This window comes from Polyergus mexicanus, unplaced genomic scaffold (assembly GCF_030449975.1).
Source record: "Polyergus mexicanus isolate NDT 795.1 unplaced genomic scaffold, iyPolMexi1.0 SCAF_3, whole genome shotgun sequence".
Lineage (NCBI taxonomy): Eukaryota > Metazoa > Arthropoda > Insecta > Hymenoptera > Formicidae > Polyergus > Polyergus mexicanus.
In genome coordinates this window covers 3,300,271-3,321,123 of record NW_027223323.1, presented here as the reverse complement: position 1 = coordinate 3,321,123, position 20,853 = coordinate 3,300,271, and the positions used below count along the sequence as shown (strand labels likewise).

At 34.9% G+C, this 20,853-nt stretch overlaps 2 protein-coding genes across 2 annotated transcripts; both read right to left on the bottom strand.

Annotated features, from left to right (window-relative positions):
• Positions 1-4,181: 4,181 nt before the first annotated feature.
• Positions 4,182-12,831, bottom strand: LOC138944896 (collagen alpha-1(I) chain-like). Its single transcript, XM_070315962.1, has 6 exons — positions 12,761-12,831; positions 12,033-12,302; positions 10,921-10,985; positions 7,455-7,483; positions 4,466-6,527; positions 4,182-4,402 (listed from the first exon to the last, which is right to left on the bottom strand). The coding sequence occupies exons 1-6, from the start codon at positions 12,829-12,831 to the stop codon at positions 4,182-4,184; spliced, it is 2,718 nt and encodes a 905-aa protein (XP_070172063.1).
• A 5,955-nt stretch (positions 12,832-18,786) lies between these two features.
• On the bottom strand, positions 18,787-20,595 carry LOC138932054 (uncharacterized). The gene is made up of 3 exons (XM_070293536.1): positions 20,516-20,595; positions 19,756-20,132; positions 18,787-19,203 (listed from the first exon to the last, which is right to left on the bottom strand). The coding sequence occupies exons 1-3, from the start codon at positions 20,564-20,566 to the stop codon at positions 18,828-18,830; spliced, it is 804 nt and encodes a 267-aa protein (XP_070149637.1). The 5' UTR covers positions 20,567-20,595; the 3' UTR covers positions 18,787-18,827.
• Positions 20,596-20,853: the final 258 nt, after the last annotated feature.

The following is a 20,853-nucleotide window of genomic DNA, read 5'->3' as shown; positions in this document are numbered from 1 at the left end:
ACGGAGATGCTATAATGCATCTCGGTAGTTGAAGAGCTGACAAATTTCGTCATCGCCGCGTCGGCGTGCCCCATCGAGCGATACCCTGTATAAGGTATACGCGTGTATGGCCCGAGGCGGCGAGCAAATTGCAAAAAAGATTACGTTTTGAGTGTGCGCGCAGTGTTATTATGCAAGAGGGAAATATTAATTTTTAAAAGTACAATTTACCATTACACGATAATATTTTTCATTTTAAGCTCGACAAGCATTCGCACGCGATAATATTCTTGTTTAAATTCTCTTCTTGACAAAACTGAAAGAAACATATATTTTCTTATTATATAATTTATATATGTTTATCACTGTAAAAGTAAAAGTGATTTGTGTTTAAATTAATTTAATATGTGAAACTCTATTATCCCATAAGAATATTTCATATATATTTTCTTTATTTTTATGTAATTAATTTACATAATGCAGAATATTTCTTACAGAGTAACAAATTATTAGTTTGTAAAAGTATCACGTAAATTGCTTCTAAAATCTTCTCTATCTAATACAATCATCTTTGAATAGAATTTGCTCCATTCGTTAGTTATTCCCATTATGCATGAGCTCAATTACCTATGCCAATTAACTATACATATGGTAATGATGATTAAGAGGAAAACGATAGTAGAGATGCAGTGTATATATTGTATATATACGTATCGATATATATAGTTTCCCGCAACGAAAATAGTCAACGCTACGTGTCTATGGCGGAATCGGTACCGGCTGCAAAAGGTCGAGCTGTAAATCGGATCTGTTAACAGGTGATCCGTCACTATCGCCGTTCGAATGGTCTACTTTTCGAGCGGGATGGTCCGCATGCCATTCAAGGTTGACTTGCGTCATGGACCGGTAATCTCCAGGTAGAGAGCATGTGCGGCGCCTTCTCATTAATTTTCACATTTTTCGCACGATTGTCCGCCTTGCCGTTGTACTAAATAAGAGAACGAGCGAGACCATCCGCGGATACATATATTTGCGAGACCTTCGTCGTAGCACGCTGACGAAACATAATTCGCATTTCGTACCGGATTCATCCATTATGTATTCACAAAGTGATTCATAATGTATTACGTTATACATTTTCAATCTGCATCGCGCTTTTATCTTGTAATACTTTTATTATTTCTTAATGCAAAAGGAAGAAGATTTACTTGACGCGCATTATCAGGAAATATGTCGATGATGGATTTTCTGATAAACTTGAATTTAATCTTGCTTAGAAAATATTTGATGTAAAAGCATGTACTTATTTAATATTAATAATAGCATTAATAGTAACTAAACTCTTTTCTTTCAATTAATGTTATAAATGGATTTGATAGACTTTTATACCTTTACAACTTTTCCCAAGTATAAAAAGTTATTTTTATGGTAATGAAACAACTCATAATTTATCGTTTAATTAATATTAAATTTATCATTTAATTGATATTAAAATTGATGTTAATTGATATTAAACTCGGCGATACATTTCGTGGCCACGATTCGAGATTTTATATAATTTCTAGTTTTTATTATCAAATCGTTTATAACGTAGACTTGCTACAATATACCATACAGTACGTTTGCGACGCAGCAATGCACACAAATTACGTTTGTAATTTGTGCGTTGTTAATTAGCCATTGACCTTTGTTATCTTGCCCGAAGGTATGTGTGCTCCAGACCAAAGTTTAATTGGTCCTGCATATAACTCCTTTCATTACAAACACGGGCGCTTGATTATACGCGCGAAAACATTAAAACCAGTGGAATCACTGTGCTATTTCGAAGATATACCGATTACAGGACGCGCATCTAGTATTTTCATCCGCATATTTTCATCCGCATCTGACACCCGCGCACGATGATTAAGTGTCATTTTTCTTTCTCTCTCGACGCGTCACGTAGTGCTGAAACAATCCGACGAGAACGATGTGAATAGCAGGATGAGGCATTTCGTACGACCCAGTTAGCTATGTCAGACAATTTAAGACGCGTGAACGAACCGCAGAGTATGGTTCTCGCAACGTTTATCTAATGTAACGTCACTACCTTGGGAATCCGCAAAATCATTTGCCCGTCGAATGACTCGGCCCGTCCCGTCAAAAGACAAGAGTCTCGCTCGCTCGTTGCGAAATACACGCAACTATAAATCGCGAAACGATGATCGCACGTAGGCCGCGTATACGAATTTATGTAACCTCCCCCGACGCGCGAACAATTTGAGATAACTAATTATAGTAATGAGGGGGAAAGGGAAAGGCAATATGTAGTAACGCGTATGTTACTCGTCTCGTGCGCATTTCAGTAACCCGCGGGACCTATACTGAATAGAGACAACATAATTCTTGCAAAGATGTTTCCTTTATTTCGCGCATAAAATATACATAATGGCATCCCACGTAGGAGTCTCAAACCATTGTTATAAAAATATAGATATATATGTATATATAATTATATCATGCGATGCTTAATTATATATGACAAGGATGCATTTTTTTTTCAAAAAAAAAAAAAAAAAAATCAAACTCTCACTGCTTCGTTATTCTTGGAGTAATTAATTAATAATATATAGTTTTAATACACAATATCTTATCAGACAATTATTGAAAAATAATTATTGCGCATTTTTTGCAGCTGATAAAAATTGAAAAGGCATAAAAAAGGCTATAAAATTTCTGCTATAATTTACTTATAATATTGTGTAACGCTTCCGCTTTAAAATATTCAATCTTGACTTCTTATATGACATTCTCATAAAAAATACGCGTTTAAATATATTATAAGCTGTTTATAAATTATTCGCTAAGATATGTGTGCTTCTTATGTATATATAATCCTACAAATATAATATGTACTTGCAGCTCAAATTATATTAATAAAATAAATCATTATAAATGTAATTTATACGTTTTATAATCAACAATTTTGTGGTAGATATGCGTAATGATAAATATATTTATAACTGTGTTAAAATTGTGTTGTGTATTATGACACTTCGTATAAGGCATATAACTGCCTTTAAATATGAAACTATACATTTAATTTCACGTGTTTCATTGCATTATTATATTTAATCAATTCTTATTTTTCACACCGTACAAAATCTGAATATCGATGACATCCGTATGACGTCCGGTTCAGCTCCTTTGATGTTCGTATAAGTTGTAACATTTATATTTTTATTAAAGCTGAATAAATAAATATGTCGCGTTTTTATAAAAAAAGCTGCATGTATTCTACGTTAATGTCCTTTTACTACTTTTGATACAGATTGATCGATAAAATCTGTTGTAGTAATAATGATAATATTAACAATAATTACATTGGTAACTAATAATACTAATATTATTACTTTAACAATAGTGCCAATGTGTTTGCTTCCATATAAAAATATAAAATTGGATTACAGATTATTAATTACATGATAGCAATCGAAAAGAATGAAAAACAATTAATACGTTTACTTATAGTTATTAAGATTTGATCAGACAACGACGAATACATTCAGCGTACATATATATCTTAATATTATTTATAACTTTATCATAAGGTTTCCGCGTTAAAGTATTTCTTTTTAATATAATGTTATATTAAAATTTAAAACATGTTTTTGCACTAATCGTCATATATTGTTGTTTCTTCTTAATAATGATAAATAAATAGAATTTCGTAAATAATCTATTAGAGAGAATCATATATTAAAATTAAATTTTTTTTAATTTATGAAGATATAATTTTATAAACTCTTTTACATAGCTTTTTCGCACATTCTGTTAATAACTAATAAAATAATATAAATGTGCTTAAATTTTGTAGTTATTAGTAAAATATAAAAAAATATATTATAAAAGATATATGAAATATATATATATATATATATATATATATATATATATATATATATATATAATATAAATATATTTTACTAATAAAGTTAATTGAGAACAAACGATATAAACCTTTAATTGAATATATGGAAACCTTTGGATAAGTAAACGCGTAAGCAGAATTGAATTCCCTATATGTTAATGTAAATGCAATACGAATAATCGATACCTAGATTACGCAGGTAAAATTGTACGCTCGTATTTACACATTTGATCCAACATTAAACAACGGTGGGAATCGTCGTTAGATATTGGCTGGAAGTTTAGCTTCACGATTATCCAATCCGCGGCGGTAAGTACTCACGATCTGGCTTCGGAGGGCCTTGTGGTGGGAATGGTGAACTTGTTCCAATGCCTGGCCCAGTAGGTCCGCTTGGTCCACTTGGAAATGATGGACCGCTTGGTCTACCACTGGGATATCCGCCTGGTCCACTAGGTCCTTGTGGATGACCACTCGGTGTACTTGGACCTGGGTAACCCTGCGGTCGCGTGGGTCCTTGAGGCTGGCCATTTGGATATCCTGGAGATGGTCCGCTTGGTCTCGGGTAACCACCGGGACCACTAGGTCCTTGAGGCTGGCCATTTGGATATCCTGGAGATAGTCCACTTGGTCCCGGGTAACCACTGGGACCACTAGGTCCTTGAGGTCTCGTCGAAGGTCCACTAGGACCCAAAGGTCCCTGAGGTCTTCCGGGATAGCTTGTTCCGCTTTGTCCTTGAGGCACTTGAGGTCTTGATGGTCCTGCCGGTGGGCTTATATATGCGGGTCCTGGTCGACTAGATGGACCTTGTGGTCCTGGGCCTTCAGGTCGCCCTGGAAAACCGCTTGGACCTTCTGGGCCTGTTGGTCCTTGAGAACCACTTGGATAACCGCTTGGTCCAGTTGGTCCTGACGGGCCTGAAGGTCCTCCTGGATACCTATTTGGTCCCGACGGGCCTGAAGGTCCTCCTGGATATGTACCTGATCCTGATGGGCCTTGAGGTCTTCCCGGATATCCGCTTGGTTTTGATGGGCCTTGAGGTTTTTCTGGATATTGGCCTGGTCTCGAGGGACCTTGAGGTTTTTCACCAGGACGTTGTGGGCCTCCCGGATAACCACCTGGACCACTTGGACCAGAAGTACTTGGACCACTTGGACCACCAGGTGCGCTTGGACCTCCCGGATATGTACCGGGTCCAGAAGGTCCTGAAGGTCCTTCAGTACCAGGTCTTTGACCAGGTGTTCCCATAATAGTATAGTCGTAAAGATTCTCGTTCAAATAGTAAAAATTTGGTGCGGAGTTGCAATCAAATTGATTCCACCATACACAAACAAAAAATTGCTGATGGAAAATTGTTCCATTTGGACAAAGAAAATCGTACGTCTTATTATTAGCACATATATGAAAAACTTGGCACTGAGCTTCCACATCAGCGTAATAACCAGGAAATTGTTGTGCATCGCAACTAAAACCAGTTTCTGGAATTTCACTGTATATAGGATAATCGCGACCAGGTTCGCCTGGAATAGCTGAATAATCACCTTCATCATATGTTCCCTCGTCACCATGAGTATATTCCCCAGGTCCTCCATGTTCTCCAGATCCTACTGGATGGCCAGCACTTGATCCACCCGGAAATCCTCCTGGTCCTTGTGGACCTGGCCCACTTGGAAATCCTCCTGGTCCTTGTGGTCCTGGCCCACTTGGAAATCCTGGTCTTTGCGATCCTGGTCTTTGCGATCCTGGGGCTTGTGATCCTGGGGCACCAGGATAACCGCTCGGTCCTTGAGAACTTGGGCCACTCGGGTAGCCTCCTGGTCTCTGTCCTCCTGGTTTAGTACTAGGATAACCGCCGGTAGATGTTCCACCTGGACCTTGCTGACCTCCAGGTCCTTGAGGGCTACTGGGTCCTGGATATCCACTTGGTCCTTGAGAACTTGGACCACTGCCAGGTCTCTGAGGACTTCCTGGATAGTCAGTGCTTGGTCTTCCACCAGAATATTCACCTCCCGGGCCACCAGGTTTTTGCATTCCACTGGGATAGCCTCCAGGAATCTGACCGCCGGGATATCCTTCGCTTGGTCCTTGTCCACTCGGTCGTGCGCTAGGATATCCGGGACTCTCTGGTTGTCCACTTGGATATCCGGAAGGTCTTTGTCCACTTGGAAAACCGCCTGGTGCTTGCCCATTAGGCCTGCTACCAGGATATCCAGTACTTGGCCCTGTTGGAAATCCTCCTGGTCGTGCACTTGGCCCGGTCGGTGCACCTGGCCTACCAGATGGATACCCACCTGTTCCTGGACCAGGTCTGCCTGTTGGTTCACCACTCGGAAATGGAATGGAAGGGCGTCCACTAGGATACCCACCAGAAGGCCCTTGGCTAGATGGAAATCCAGGTTGTTGCCCACCTGGTTGTGTACCGCTTGGACGTCCACCTGGAAATCCTGATGGTCCTGATGGACCAGATGGATAACCGTCCGGTCTTCCTTGTTCTCCCGGTCCTCCAGAAATACCTGGACCGGATGGGTATCCACCGGACGTACCTGGAAATCCTCCTCCTGGTTTTGCGCCAGGGCCTCCTCCTGGACCACCTGGTACAAGCGCATTTGTTGGTCTGGGATAATTATATCCCTCATCAGCCTATAATGGTAAATATGTAGGACATATATATTAAATCGAAAAATGAAAGAGTTAATGAAAAATAAAAATAAAATATTAAAAAAAAACGTTATTAGTTGTAACTTTTCAAGAAAAATTATATAAATAATTATAAAATCTTCTGAAAAATAGAAAATTATAATATCTATTTAATTAATCAATTAAGTTAAAATTGAGCTTAAAAAGTATAAATAAAAAAGAGAATCACATTCTTTATACATTTATATAAATTTTATTCTAATAGAAAATTAAAATAGCATTATTGGAAGAAGATTTATTAATTTAAAATTGTATGGGGAGGCATAATCGCACATGTTGAAATTAAATAATATTTTAATAAAAATAAAATTAGGATATTAATGCTATAAATAATATTTTATTATCTCACTGTATTGTATTCTCTGTTTTGAATACATTTATTATATTTTAATATCATGTAACATTTTACCCATCTACTGGAGTCACGATACCCTTGAACGATTAAATATATCAGATTTATAGATTCTGACATCGCGCTAGAATCGCTTGTAAAAAGATTTAAAGGAGCGTCTTCGTATTCTCGATTATTGTGATTCTTGTGAAGTTACAATAATACAGTCACGACCGATTAATATCAGAATGCTTAAACTTGCGCAACCGAAAATGTTATTTCGCAACGTGGGAGAAAAAACGAATGAGATATATTGATCGTAAAAAAATTAAAATGGCTCGTATATAATTTATACGAATTTTACATTACATTTTTTCGATGAAGAAAAATGAAAACATATACGAAATAGAAAGGAAACAGCTTGAATTTACATACAGATTAAATAAATTAAATATTACGAGTTTTTTTTTATTTATAAAGTATTCTTATTTTAAGTTTATTAATGACATAATATCTATTTAAGAGCGGAAGCAACTTACCAGAGCTGATCGAGCGATAGTCAGCAAGGCTGAAACAGATACAAGCAAGACAGCATTATTTTTAGGCACCTGCACCTTGACAAATGTCTTCATGTTCTTTATCTGGCACAGTTATACATAACGACAGCTCACTACAAATTTATCACGAAGAGAATTTTTATTATGACATCAATTATCTCAAACGCTAAAGGCTGTCGACGCCGCTGCCAGTAACCGCTGCAATTCGTCGAGAGATTGCGTGCAAGTCTCACAGAAGAGAAATGTGTCTTGAAAAATCTCTGACATAACTTCCCGTCTAATTAATTAAGGAGCATTGTCGAGCGTGCTTAGAGTGTAGGCGCGAAGAAGCTGAGTTCTTCGCACGCTTGGCGGTACGTAAATCGCGTCAAAAAGCGTAAATGAAGAGAAACAAATGCAAAGAGAAGGATCGTGCATATAAGAGAGAAAAAGAAAGAGAGAGAGAGAGAGAAGCGAGCAACACGAATGACGGGCTTCAGAAGTGCGTGTTGCGTTCCACGAGATTGTAGAGACTCCTATTTTCGCAATGACACCGTCATGCTGGTCCGCGGATCACGCAAGCTACTACTCGTTAAGCAGATACAAAAGTCTGGTTCTTGGGTATACAAAGAGAGATACAGATTAAAATCTTGAGCACTGTAGAAGTTTAGAAAAATGAGATAATATTTTTGAATAAAAAAAAAATAATCAAGTCGATTATATCGAAAACGTGATAAGAAAGAAAGAATTATTCTCGAGTACATTTTGCCTTGGATATTTTTTGCTTTTCAAGTAAATCCTGGTTATGAATTATAACACACGCTTTATTAATATATCGCTTAATCTCTTACAACATGTAACAGCACTAAGGATATAATTATTGAAAATAACTTCAACGAGTGTTGTAAAATGCAAGGAAATAGCAAAGCGAACTATAAATATCTTGTGTCTTTCTTGTTATCGCGATGAATATCATTCATGATAAATAACTATAATTATAAAACGATTTTGAATATTGATACCCGCGGGGCCAATTTGACGTTGATAAATTAAGATTTAATGGAGACTTTACTTCGACGTAGATTAATGTAATTTAGCAAATACGATTGACATGACTTCTCTGCAGCTCAAATAATACCATTGCCATAAGCGGATTATGAGAAATCTAGAAAATCATTTCGTCTCGCGTGCCTTTGTTTTTCCGTAATTCAAAATAATTTATGAATCCAAATATATTGAATTATGTGAATTAGCTTTGTGAATTATTGAAATTATTTTTGATCAATTATTCGAATAATAAAGTATACAATTACTGTAAAATAAATTAAGTTGGTGACAAGAAAAGTAACTATCTCAATATAATATAATTTATGACCATATTTGTCATTTTCAGAGTCACAAACCTCTCTCCGCAGTTTATATTTTAATCTCTAAAACATTGCTAACAAGAGTTTCTTTTTGGAATCAATTATATATAAAAGCATAAATGGAGCAAATATTTCGTCTTGCAACAATTTCTTTTCATTAATTTTCAATCTTGTTGGACACACATAACTGGGTCATCACACATGATCAAAAGAAGAAGAAATATTTTGTGATCAAGAAAACCTTTTTTCATTTGTATATTTCATTATGAATAATTTTATAGACATTTCTCTTCTATCGTCACTCGTCATTTTCATACCAGGCATAATTTGAGCAAAAGCTATTCTAAGCAACAATATTGCCGTACCATTATTCGTACATCTTCCTGTTGCCGGTTGATAGCTTCGGTTTTGGTTACCTCGAAACAATGGGGCGGAGATCAAGATGCAGCCCGAACCTCGCGTGATCTACGAAGATAATCCGAGCACGCGGTACTCGATGCATCGTTCGAGAGGATCTTTGACCGTTACGTGGTTACACTAGCGTTGCACGATCGCGTCAGAGTATTGACGTAACCAGCCCGAAGGGAGCTCTGGGGCGGAAATAGTTTAACTCTTCTTTGACTATTTTTTCATATCACAAATTTTTCTTACGTAATATTTTTACAAGAAAAATATTATATTTATTGTTAGATACAGTAAGGTCTAGATATATTAAAGTCTCTACTTTAATTATCTTCGTTTTAAAAAAAAATGTCAATTTTCATGGATTAGTATCTTTATATTAAACCGAAAATTTTTCGATAGCGATATTTATCATTTAATTTTAGAAAAATTAGAGAAGTTTATGTTTTATAGTTTCAAATTGGTTCGTCTTTTTTTGAATTTGCAAATGTTTGCCTTTCTCATATGTCTTTTTATTTTTAAGATTCGTAAGAAAAGAGAAGGCGATAGCAATTGCGTTAACACGGTACGCTGCATACACTTGACCTTTATTTTAAGTGAGGATGATCGTAACCGTAAAGGGTGACCCCGTAAAAGTGCGCTGGAACAATACCAGTCAGCGGCGCACTGGCTTATCTCTAATTTGTTTTAATTAGAGGATGTTACGAAAAAATGTTGTAGACCTTGCGCGAAGGTGCTATCGAAATTTAAAACTCGTCTGGACCGTTAAACATCGTGATCGAAACCGAGACGTTGAAAGCGTTATGAATTATGAGAATCGTGTATATGTTTCCATTCTGATATTATCCGTCAAAGTAATCGTTTCAAAGAATAAAAGAGCCTTGTCAAAAAAGTTTGTATTCGATAGAAATTTTTTTGCACGTTCTTATTATCATTTAATATGAGTTATTAATATAACAATATTAACGATTCATTCATTATTTCTTTATTTTTATAAAAGATTTAAAATCATGTATACAAAATTTAATAAAAAAATAATTATTTTTAATTTATATGAAACGCCTTTTTTATAAGGAACAGAATGTAGTCTCTGTTCTACGATTATTATCAGGATATATAAAATACCATATTTAGTTGGAATTATTTTTATACTGTCACATTCGCGACTAATAATAATCGTTCATACATGTACATTTTGTACACATGTTTCTCTACATTTTTCTTTAATGATTTACACTTGTGCTACGCAGACAATATGTAAGCATTGTCAAAGAATGTCATAATGATTGCGTGGCGTGTAATGATGTGTATGAGAGCTTATATGGCATGATAATTCGATGAACGGAAGGTAAAGTTGGTATAGGATTGCTTAACAATTGCTTGGAAACTTTTCATCTCCTTCGATTATCGAGACGAAGGTTATACTTGACGTTGGGACACGTCACAAATTGCGAACTTTCTTTTCTCTATCCTCGACACTGCAATCTCTGCTAATCTTTCTGTTTTCTCCAGAGAAAAACCGACAGATATTGCCGCCGTACCTTCTTGCGTCGCTTTTTGTTAGCTCATGTGCTTATTCAGTCATATGTTAACGTAACAACTCGGTTATTGCAGATAGTTATATGAAATGATTATATGAGATGAAGCTATATGATTAAGTGAATTCAATATTCCAATCAATATCATCATTTTGATCTTACCGATCCAGAACAAGCGTGGCCGCATGTTTGCTGGCGCTAGCACCCTCAAATGGGCGAATCTGAAAAATAAATACAATCATCGATTAATTTATTCTATATATAATTAGTACACGCAAAAATATTGAGAAAAATAATAAATTGTATTTAATCGTCCGTAGAGCAATTTGTAAATTTTATTCTATGTACATATGTATACAAATGTATATGTTACAAGTAAATTTTATCTGAGATACATCTTGATATCCATATAAAAATATTCTTTATTTTATATATGTTATATTATATAATATATTTCTATCAAAAATGTACTATCATACTATGATTTTTAATATCTTATTATATATAAAATAAATATAATAAAATAATAAAAAGTAATAAAATTCTAATAAATCCTAATACTTTTTGTATTATTTGTCAAGTTGTTTAATTTTTTATTTTAAAAATTAAGCAACTATATCAAAATAGAAAAAAAAAGCAAAAAAGTTTAAAGAATTAAAATTTACAAATGTACTTTTCTATATACGTATAGAGACAAAAAGAGAGAGAAATTTTGATTTCGATATACCAATGCAAATTTAATAATATTATCACAACAGGCACTACTAAAAGGCAAAAATTTAGATCATTCATGTTTTCATGTTGTGACTTTGTGCTCATATATCGACTTTCGAAAGTATTTACGTCTTCTGCTACTATAACTCATGTCGCCTGTTTCTGTATTCTGTACGCGGTCTTCAGGGTACTTGATGTATTAAATATGTTTACAAGATAAAAGATACAGAAGACGGAACTTCAAAAGATACGCCGGAATGGAAATCACTGACCGTACTACTTTAACACATTGTGATAGTTCCTTGTCCGATCCCCCTCGTGCATTACGTATGGAGGTTCGGAACCTTCGTCAGGTCATTCGTGCGTGTTATCGGTGCCACGTTGAGATACGCGCACAGAGATAGAAAAAAATGTGATATCAATCTCGGTCCCTGAAGCGAACACTGACTCGGATCCGAAAAAGGATCCAATTTGTGCGAGAACTCGCGGAATCGGGGCGGCAGACAAAAACGCGATCGCCATATCTTAGGGGGATGAAATGGTGTCGTGTGCAGACTCACCCAACCGATCCGTACGTACAAAACACACCGCAGTGCTGAGGTAAGTCAAGACAGTGACTGATGATGGAAGTAACTTCGTCGGCATATATATCCTTGGATAGCACCCCGAGTGCTGATACGCCCCCACCAGGGATGCTCCGGCGCTCATCCTTCGACCTCCTCCAGATTGAGCCCCCTTTTTTCCTCTGTTCCTCGGGATGCGAGGTGGGGAACCACGCGAAACCGCGAATAGCGATGGGATTGATCCTTTCGCGCGGGTCGTCTGTACTTCTGGAAATCATAGGAGAGACAAGAACGTTACCTCCGCACTCTTTGACCTTTCGCCCATCAAATTTTAAGAGGAGTGTATCGTATAATTCCTTGTTACTTTATAATAATGTAAGATTTGCTCGATCGATTTAGATACTCTAATAAGAGAAGAGAATCTAAATCTAAGATGCGACATCTTTTTTTGTCGTTATTAATAATAAATAAAAATTTTTATGGATACTTCACAAATCCTATACATACAAAATTCTAAGAATAATTTACAAGACATATATATATATATATAGATATTTATAATTAAATTTATATAGATATTTATAATTAAAACATTTAATTTAAATTGTATAATACACATATTTTTATATATAATTATGTAAATAATTTATAATAAAGTATAAGAACCATGACTAAAATAAAAATGTCGGATATGATCCGGACTTCTTCGAATCCCCAATGATTACCTAAAGTAAATATTGGCAGATTCGATCTGTAATAGCGGGGATGGATCTAGCGCGAGTTCATCACTATCCATAAGCAATACGCCATCCGTGAAACGACCTCACGACGTAAGTGACCCGCTGCGGGACCGAGGAAGGCCTCCTCTAGAGGGGTGGGGGGGGGGGGTCCTGAACGGGGAATCTCGCGAAGATGAGCAGCTCGTGGGAGGCCGGGGTTAGTGAAAGTGAAATACTGCAAGTAGAGTAACGTCTACTGGAGTGCCGTGTATTTCACGTTGCTCTAACCGGCAGTGAGGATGTCTTAGAGGAGGAAAATCGAGAAGATCGTGAGGATGTCTTTGCATCTCGATTCACTTGTTTGCCTAAGTAAAAAAGATGCACACCACTATCGTGGTTACCATGTAATTGGAGCTCGACCAGAATTTACATTTTGCCTCTCTTTTATTAATAGATAAATAAATAAATCAAATAAGAAGTGGAGAGAGAGAAAGAGAGAGGGAAAAGGAGAGAGAAATTATATCAATGAAAATATGTTTTTCTCTTTTTCTCTCTTTTACTTTTTTTTAAAATATTTTTTTCTGCAAATTTCTGATAAAACTATGAAAAATTGTCATCGGTATAATGGAGCGTAATCTTTGAAAACAGAGTTAAGAATGATTTTTTCATCAATTTATGTATTATATTAATGTAATATCTTCGGGAATAAATTAAATATAGAAGATTATAAATTTTTAATATTTTTATATTATCTATTCTCCGAAATGAGATTGCCATTAAATATAAAACGAGAAATTGGTGAAAAAAATATTTACCCGATTTTATTGGCAAATAATTCCTACTAATAATCCTTTTTTATTATATAAAATATTGTCTACATTATAATTATAATAATTACGATTTGTGTGCATCAATAATTTTTTTTTTTTCTATAAAATTTAAAATAATATATTTTAAAAATTATTGGGCGAAATAAAATACAAAGATTTTACAAAAAAGGAAAGACTTTTGCAAACTTCCTTTTTCATTTATTACTAATTTATACAATAATATTTTAAAAAATTTTTATATTGCGGTCCATAAATAGTTGCTGAAATAATTGTATACGTAAAACTGTTATGATTATTCTTGCCTCTGAACTTTTGCCTCTCTGATCAAAAGAGAGATGTGTTCCCTAATAAATAATACATGGTATCGGAAAAACTGTAGAGAGAATAATACCCTTCGACATAGAAGAGATCACAAACGCTCTTGCAACCTAAAGAGTCTTTTGCTTTGTTTTCTATTCAAGATGTCGAGGCTATCCTCCAAGAAATCATTAGAAGGGCAGTAGAATAGATCGCATTAATTTTTTCAGACTTTGTAATGAGAAGGAAAAAGGGCAAGTCGAATTTAATAGTAAATTTAGAGCACCTTGCGCAAAGTGTGCCAAGAGTTTCTATCACGTGATTAAAAAAGAAAATTAATTCAAAATTAAACACAAATTTCTTAAACAAGAATTAATTAGAAATATTAATTATATATATATACTATTTATTTTAAAAAATATATAATAATTTAAAGCAATTATCTTGTGCATGTATTGTATATATATACATGTTTATCTCGAATCGGTGATCGGTTTAATTCATTATTATCTCTTCGACGAATTTTTAAAAGACCTACTTTTGTTCGACTAATCTCTCATATGGCCTCCCCGCAGAATGACGTAGCGCGCTCCATCGCCGTCAAAGGATCGGGCGCTTCGTTTCAAATTCATAATCGGCCCGTATCATCGCGTAATCATCATCCTTCGTAGTGACACGACGTGTCTTCGCTCGTCTTCCTCTTCGGGGCTTTCACCGTTCGCGCTGATGAGTGCGAGTTATTGCATCGTGCGTGGGCGGCACAAAGGCGCGTATCTCACACGTCGGTGAGACAAAAGCGGGTATCAATATCGATAGCGCTTCTCGCGCGCGATCCTACGTAATCCCCGTATACGGTCCGATTTATTCTCTCAATCTCCTCGTATACAATGCCATTCGCGTACGTGTTGACATCAAGTTAGCAGAGATAAGAATCGGCGAGTCCTGTAACGATGGCATCTCGATAGCTATTTGCTAATTTATCTTACACAGATGAGGATTTCAGTTTACAAAACCTCGAGGGTTCTAGATGCGACCTCCTGAGGCGAATATCCCCGCTCGCCCCTTTAACTCCGCGATTCCTTGCTTGTACTATAAAAACCAGTTTAGTTGCGTTAAATGTTACACCATCATCAAGTGCTTGTAACTGAAATTTCTTTATGAAACAGGTAGTAAATTTAGAAATTAGTTTATATAATAATCTACTTATTGTTAATACTAATCCTGCTTTTAATTAGGACTATTGCACATGATAGAAAACTGTTAAATAAAAGTTGCTAAAGTATATTTAGGATTATGTTTAGAATTTAAAAATTATTGTCTTACGTATAGCGCTTTTTTAAACTCACGTTAAAATAAAACTTAAAATTAATCTTAAAATCTGGATATGTCAGGAGTACTATTTTCATTTTTATTGAACAGTAAAGCTTGCAATATTCATCAATGATCCGAGAATCTAGTATAGAAAGGCTCCAATCGTATTAGCTAGGTCGTCTTTTCTAAGATCCATCAGCAATTTAATACGATTGCGATAATCACTTACGCATTGCAAAATCATCCATTCCTCTAGAACTAATCGTTAATGAAGTCTATCGATTGGTTGTATCAGAACTCATCTATTTCATGAATATTTTAAGAATTCTTTTACATTTGTGACATATGACTACAATAAATAGTTTTAATGTCATAAAACAAAAAATTGATTACCTTTTATTATAATTTATTGCAATAGTATCCAATGCATTCGTCACTCGCCGCTGTGACGAATAAGATCTTATTGTGGCAAGTATATGAATATTTATATACACGTATATATGAATTAATTTTAATTTTTAAATTATATATTCACATACATACAGATAAAACATGTATGTAATATGTTTACATAGCAAAAAGAAAATGTTCAATTTCAGGAGAAGAAAAAGAAAAAAAGTTTCGAAAAATATTACGTTAAAAAAAAAAAAATAATCTTTGTTTGTTGACATTATTTTTATTAATATATTTATATTTCGTTAATAGAAATATTTTATCAATAATAAATTATTGAGAATATTAAATTTTTATAACATATATCTTTTCCTTGCGTCTTGCGATAATATGGGGAATACGGAAAAAGGAAATCTATAAGTGTAGTTAGAATGGAATTTCTAATATAACACTTCTCGTATATGATGCTTCTTCGTGATAATTACATCAAATTTGTTCTCACGCGCGCGGGACATCAATCGTGCTTTCCGCGCTGCACTTGGTTCCCTCACAAAACATGCTCGGAATGTGTGCGCGCTTATTGTATTATGTATAACATCGACAACCGTGTCTCACGATCCGCAGCTGGAGCTCTCCCAAGTGAGAAGAAACGGTTAAGTCGTATTGTACCATCGATAAATAATTTCCATTAGTAAGAAAAAAAAGGGGGGGGGGGAGGGGGAGTAATGATCTCCGGCAGATGTTACAAAATCTCAAAGCGATTTATTGCAACAAATCAATCACGTTAATCCTTGAAAGAATTACAATTACGACATAATCGTGAGAAAATCTCGAGATAGTAAACGTATAATATTATATTCGCGAATGTTCGCGTCGCCATTAAACTTTATCAAAATTAGGGCAAGTGATGCGGAGAGGTCTGAATTATATCAGCAATCGTCTCTTTCTCATAACAATTGCGTCACATCGATGACGGATCGTTCGGAATGAAAGACAAGTCGTCCTTGTCATCTTGTACCCTCTTATTTTTTATAATTACTTTATATTGTACCGATCGTGTGCACATCACACACACACACACACACATCACGATAATACATATTTGTCGGATTATTATCTGAAGTTATAATTATGGTTGTTGATTGAACTTTGTAACTATCAAGGAAGAATTGAGATAATTAAAGTACGTGATAATTGCTGAATTTATACTCGTAGGAATTTATGCTCGTAGGAATTTTGTCGTACGTAAGATAAATACTTAAAAAAAAAGAAAAATATAAAAACACCATCTTTCTCTATATCTTTTCTATATTTTCTTATAAAAATAATATTCAAATCATTAAAAACATAAAGATTGTTTGAGCAGCCTAATGTCATTTTATTTATGAATAAAGCTTTCAATAAAAAAGATCAAAAAAAATTAGTCTCCACTGTCATGTTGATCGATTAGATTATTATGCCAAGCATCAAGAGACAGTATTTCTATAATATCGAGAATGCTTCGATAAGGTCTCTTTACTTAGGAATTGTTAGTTTGTTTTGCGTTTCATAACTTTAGAAGTTGATATTTCTTCATAGTTTGCGTAAATTGTAGTTAACAACCGTCTTTAGTAGCTGTACGTTAAGTTAACTGCTTTTACAAGTTCTATTATACGGGTAGTGTAAACGTTCTTTGCATATTTCACTATTTCTCTAATGAGAGATTTTTCAAACTGCTTTCCGATCGCGAAGCGAGCATTTAGTGCGCAATTTCCTGTAAGAACGAGATGTTCAATCAAGGTCGTGGAGATCCATCTTTTTGATTGATGTTATTCAATGTGCGTTGCGCATATTTGCAAGAGAATTGTGAATCGTATATGAATATTACAATATATACAATTTGTGCAATACGCATATATGTCATAATTGACGGACGTTTGTTCCATGTCTACGTCATGTCCGTTCGAAATCTATGAATAGGAGCATTCAAGTTGGGATCCGTGAGAATATAAGACTAAGGGGATGCGCCTACATCCATGAATCACGATCGACCTTCGCGCGAACGATTGCAAAGGCGGTTTAATCTTGGCTCTCAAGCGACGCGATACAGTGGACAGATATATATTTTAGAGGATCGCGTACTCTCTTGTATCTCTCATTGAAATCGATAGTACTCGCGAAACGCTTGCCCCTTTTGCTTTCAGAAACCGGGAAATATCAAAGAGAAACACTAGCTGTATCTGCGCTTGCGTCATCGCTTATTCATCGCGCGTCTATCGATGATGGGAGCCCTTCCATCGTCCATAAATCGTGATATTATAAGCCGATGTTGTCTTGAATATAGCTCGACTGCATCTATACCCGCAAAAGTACGAGAGGATTAAATAGATTGCTCGTGTTGGAGAAATCCATTTAACGCCAAACAAGGAGAAATCCAAGACGAGAAGTCTATTAGGCATTCAATATTAATTTTCATAATTCGTTGAGCTTGTACGAAATTTTAAAATTACTCACTGTCGTAAGTTTTTATATTTTATTTTTATTTTTTACTTGATATTTGTGTACACGTGTATGTATGTAATAATTAATAGTGTGGCTATAAAAGAATAACGATTCTTTTTCTTAAAATAAACCTGTTTCAGAAAACACATCTACACTTTACATATATGATTTGTAATGAAAGTTTAATTCTATCAATCAGTCGCAATTACTTTTAAACATTATCCCGCTTTGTATATATACAATATATATCCTGGTTATTTGAAAGGATGGAGAACGAACTAAAGAGCACGATTTGATGAAGCACGATTCTATGTCTATTAACTGGGGGCAGCAAAATCTTGTAGCAAAAGAGGAAAGCAGAATCTCCAAAGAAAATTTTGCTTAAGTTTTGTGGTTGTGCAATTCCATTACTTAGACTGTTACTTTCTCCCTCCTTTTCTCTTTTTTTCTTCTCTTTCCTTTTACACATCTTATAATAATTTTCTTAAAAAAATTAATTCTTAAATTAGTTGTGTTTTGCTATACTTCACAAATTATAAATCGTTTCTTTGATCAAATATTTTGATAAATTGAATTAATAATAATATAATAAAAAAAAAAAAAAAGCTTTTCGCGAGAAAAACGAAAAAATAAAGACAGATTCATAAAATGGACAATTTATCTTAAAAGTGCTATTTATTAATATAAGACTCGTACATTAAAAATATTAAATATGACACGTGCTGAGTACAATACATTATTATTATTACGGCATTATCCAGTTACGGGATCAGGGGAGGTAAGTAAACGTTAGACGGTGTTGCAAGATCATTCGTCGTCGTTTGTTTGTTAAATTCATCACCGACGATCGCGTAATTCGGTTTCGGCGAATAAAAATTGCTGTAACGAGTGCTTGTATTCGGCAAAGATTTGACGAAAAATTTGGATCGCGAAGATGGAAGAACCAATCTCCTTGGAGTTTCATAAAAAAGCTTGTTAACGAAATGCGAATTTTGATTGTAACGGAGCGATGTATCGTCTTCATTCCATCCTTGTTGTTCGCCTTGCCAATTGTATTTATTCCAAGGTCCAGCCTCAATGTTATAGCCACGCTGATAATAATCTCCGAAGAGCTTCTTTTCAGGAGCTATTTTGCGTCTTCATTGTAAAAGAGTACAGGAATGATTAGCAGTGTATATACTAAAACTATATAATAAAACTAATATTGTAAAGAGAAGAAAGGTAGATAAAACACAAATACAATAAAAAAGATATAAAAATTCCAAATTGCGTATTTAAAGTAAGCTTTATGGCGTGCAAAAAAATAATATATTTTAAAAATATCATAAATTTGGATTAATAATATGTGTGACGTTTACATGTTACGACCATCGAGTCTTTTTAAATATCACTCAACGCAGCGGTGAAAACTGAAAGCGGGGGAGTCTGATTATACATTTCCTGTACGAATGAAATGCTTATTATTAAACTGGCCGTGTGTGACTTTTATCGCCTTATTTTATTACGAAATGATTCGACGTTGAGGAGAATGTTAAGAGAAATGTTGCCGCAACATTTTTCGTACTTAACCCGCGAGAGATAAGAAGATTATGGTCCGATTATGCAATCGCACGCGAATACCGTGCGCGAACGCACAGTAAATAGGTAGGTATGCATTTTGAACAATTCGTTACATAATGCGTGGCTCACCTATCAGCTTCCTCCATTGCTTTTGTAACTGCCCCGTTAATGGAGTAGAAACTTTGAGCGCGAGAGCAATCCACGGTGTTCCACCATTCGCAAACCAGTCTCTCCTGATTGAATAACGTACCGTTCGGACAAAGGAACGAATCCTTACGGCCGCCGCGTTGACAGATGTGGAACGCCTGACAGTCGGTCTCAGGGTCGGCATAATAACCCGGATGTCGTTGCTGTTCGCATTCGAATTGCGTCCACGGAACTTTACGGAAGATCGGATAATCTATCCCAGCTACACCGGGAATTCCATTGTCGCCTGATTGATAGCGCGGATATTGATAGCTGTATCGTTGATTGTAAATCAGCCGCTCGTTGCGACGCACATACGCCTAGTATATATTTTGAAAATATATTGCTATATATAATATTATATATATATAAAAAAAACACTATATGCAAAAATATATATTTAATTTAAAGCATTTATCCGAGATAAATGTTAGGGATAAATTTTGTGACTCGCAATCAGTTTTAATCGAAGATTTTTCAATAAAAATGTTAAAACATGATATTCTAAATTATAGAAAAAAAAAATTTGATTCTTTTTGTTTAAATGTCATGATTTGAAATAAATGAAATCTCGATTTTATTTCGCAAGCAAATTTTATTTTAACCGACTTTTAATTGTCAAGTTTGATATTATATTTGATATTAATAATAAATGATAATAAATCTGATATAGCGCAATTTTTTATTACAAAAAAATACGTACCATGCAATTTGCAAAGATAAATATAAGAAGTAATCCTAGTTTAAATTCCATAATCAGGTTTAATCTGGTATCTTCAGCTAACAAAGTCAAATCAGAAAATGAACTCGGTCTTTATATAGTTCCCGGTCTTTATATAGAAATGTGAATTCGGGTACACGAGATTATTGCTCATTCAAAACGACGTATCCTTCGATCGAATAGATAAACCGACGAAGGTAATCTGTATTTCAGTAATTAAAAATGACGTAACAAAGACGAGGTATCATCCTCATCGATGTACAGCGGCTGAATATACAATTCCTGATCTAATCTTACAGGATGTTAAGAATAAGAAATAA